Genomic DNA, 1,853 nt, shown 5'->3' on the forward strand with positions numbered 1-1,853 from the left:
AGTCAAATTAGATATTTGAGGTGTAGTGTGCAGGAGATTTTGATAAAGCCGTTTTTCAGAGTCTGATGGTTAAAATGATGATAAGCTCTGTGGGTGTTCAAGAGGACGTTTTAGATTAGGGCTGTTCAAGGAAAGATCTATTAGACCATTGGTATCTAGTGAGAAGGTGCGGAATGACGGCAGCCAGTTAGGAAGAGGACCAATATCTATCAATATCTATCCATTATTACAGTGATACCTTGTTATAAGTCCTTAATCCGTTCCAGATCCATGGACTTATACCAAACAGGACTTACACCAAACAAATTTTTCCCATAAGTAATAAAAGGAAACTGATTAATCCGTTCCCACGAAGAAAAAATCCTATTGTTATTGGCATATTATACATTGATGGGGTTGTATAGAATAATTTAAACACTGCTTAATACTAAAATACATAAATACAAAAGCAATTAGATGAAATAAATGAAAATTTAACCTCACTTTACCTTACTGAGAAGAGTCGAGTGCCTACTAGGATGGTGCTGAGAAGGGAAGAGGAGGAGATGTTAATATAATAATTCACAGAGAGATATAGCCCAGGTTGTTCACTGAATGGTGGCAACTGGCGTACTGACCCTCATGGGCAGTCATGGCTTTGTCTCGAGAGAGGTAAATAAGGGTAGCGCGTGGTGTTGTGACTCATTTTGACCCATACAAGTTCTACCACAAAGGTTGTATACCAAGCAAGATTTTTCGTGCCCAAACAGGACATTTACCAAGTTGGACTTATTCCAAAGTGGATTTATACAGAGCTACCACTGTATATCAACGGCTCTAAATACATTAGTGTGGTGGTCAATGGGAGAATTATTCCTTTATTAATGGCCAGTATGAATGTCATCCTTACAAATAGCCAAAAAAATTAATGTTCATGTTGTCACCTAAACTCAACTAAGAAACAAATTGCTTATTGCTAAAGGAACCCCTAGCAATCTGTAAGTGAACCCTTTGATTCCACTGAACCCTTGTTGTAAAACACTGGTCTAGGCTTTTAATTAAATGATCTTTGCTGAATGGAGAATAAGACAACTTGAACAGAGTCCAGGTAACCAAATGGCAAAGCTTTCAGTTACATAGTATAATGTTGGAGTAGCCTTCATTTCTAACTGAACCGTCATTTCTAACTGAACAGTAAAAAGAAATGGTTGCCTAAATCCTTGCTATCTGTACAACAGGCCTGAAAAGGATTTTTTTCAAAAATTTTAATGCACATCATTGCTTCTGCCATGTGTTTGTAAATAGAAGTTGTGTATTTGCTGACACAGTAAATCTGATGGTTTTCTACCATTTTTGCTTATAGTTTGTGGAAGATTTCTTATAGATAATCCTAAAGAACAGGACCGCCTGTGGGAAGTTGATCCTCCTGGTGATTGGAGCCAAAGACTGAACATATGGTTACAGATTCAGCTTGGGGAGACCCCAGTGGTAAGTCTTTGTTACTTTTTAATGAACAGAAGCTGACTCTTTTTGTTTGGTTCCAGTGAGAACAATGAGATACAAAGCATGTTTATAGTTGATTATTAAATCAGTCCACAAAACCACCATATCCATGGAGTATGGATGACAGGAACACTTCCTTGTCTTTATTATGTTCCCCAGGGTTAAAAACCAGCTCTTTAATGGGTGTGTTTTTCCATATACCAGCGCTGTGTAATATGTTGGCGCTAAATAAATCCTGTTTATAAATAATAATAATACTTTTGAACAAGTAAAAAGTGGATCAACAAATAATAAAAATAGTCCATCTTCAGACAAATATTAACCCACTGCACTCGCCAGACTTTTCTTTCCTAGATTAAGTCTCTTGCCAG

General features: G+C 37.0%; 1 protein-coding gene across 5 annotated transcripts in view; it reads left to right on the forward strand.

Annotated features, from left to right (window-relative positions):
- The window catches only part of LOC140324627 (protein FAM169B-like), a 33,452-nt gene that overhangs the window by 30,100 nt on the left and 1,499 nt on the right, over positions 1-1,853 (forward strand). For all 5 annotated transcript variants that reach the window (XM_072402673.1, XM_072402672.1, XM_072402676.1 and 2 more), the window contains one exon: positions 1,343-1,467. In XM_072402673.1, the coding sequence (XP_072258774.1) occupies positions 1,343-1,467 (125 nt within the window). The remainder of the gene's footprint in view (positions 1-1,342; positions 1,468-1,853) is intronic.

The sequence above is a fragment of the Pyxicephalus adspersus genome, chromosome 2, assembly GCF_032062135.1.
Source record: "Pyxicephalus adspersus chromosome 2, UCB_Pads_2.0, whole genome shotgun sequence".
NCBI lineage: Eukaryota > Metazoa > Chordata > Amphibia > Anura > Pyxicephalidae > Pyxicephalus > Pyxicephalus adspersus.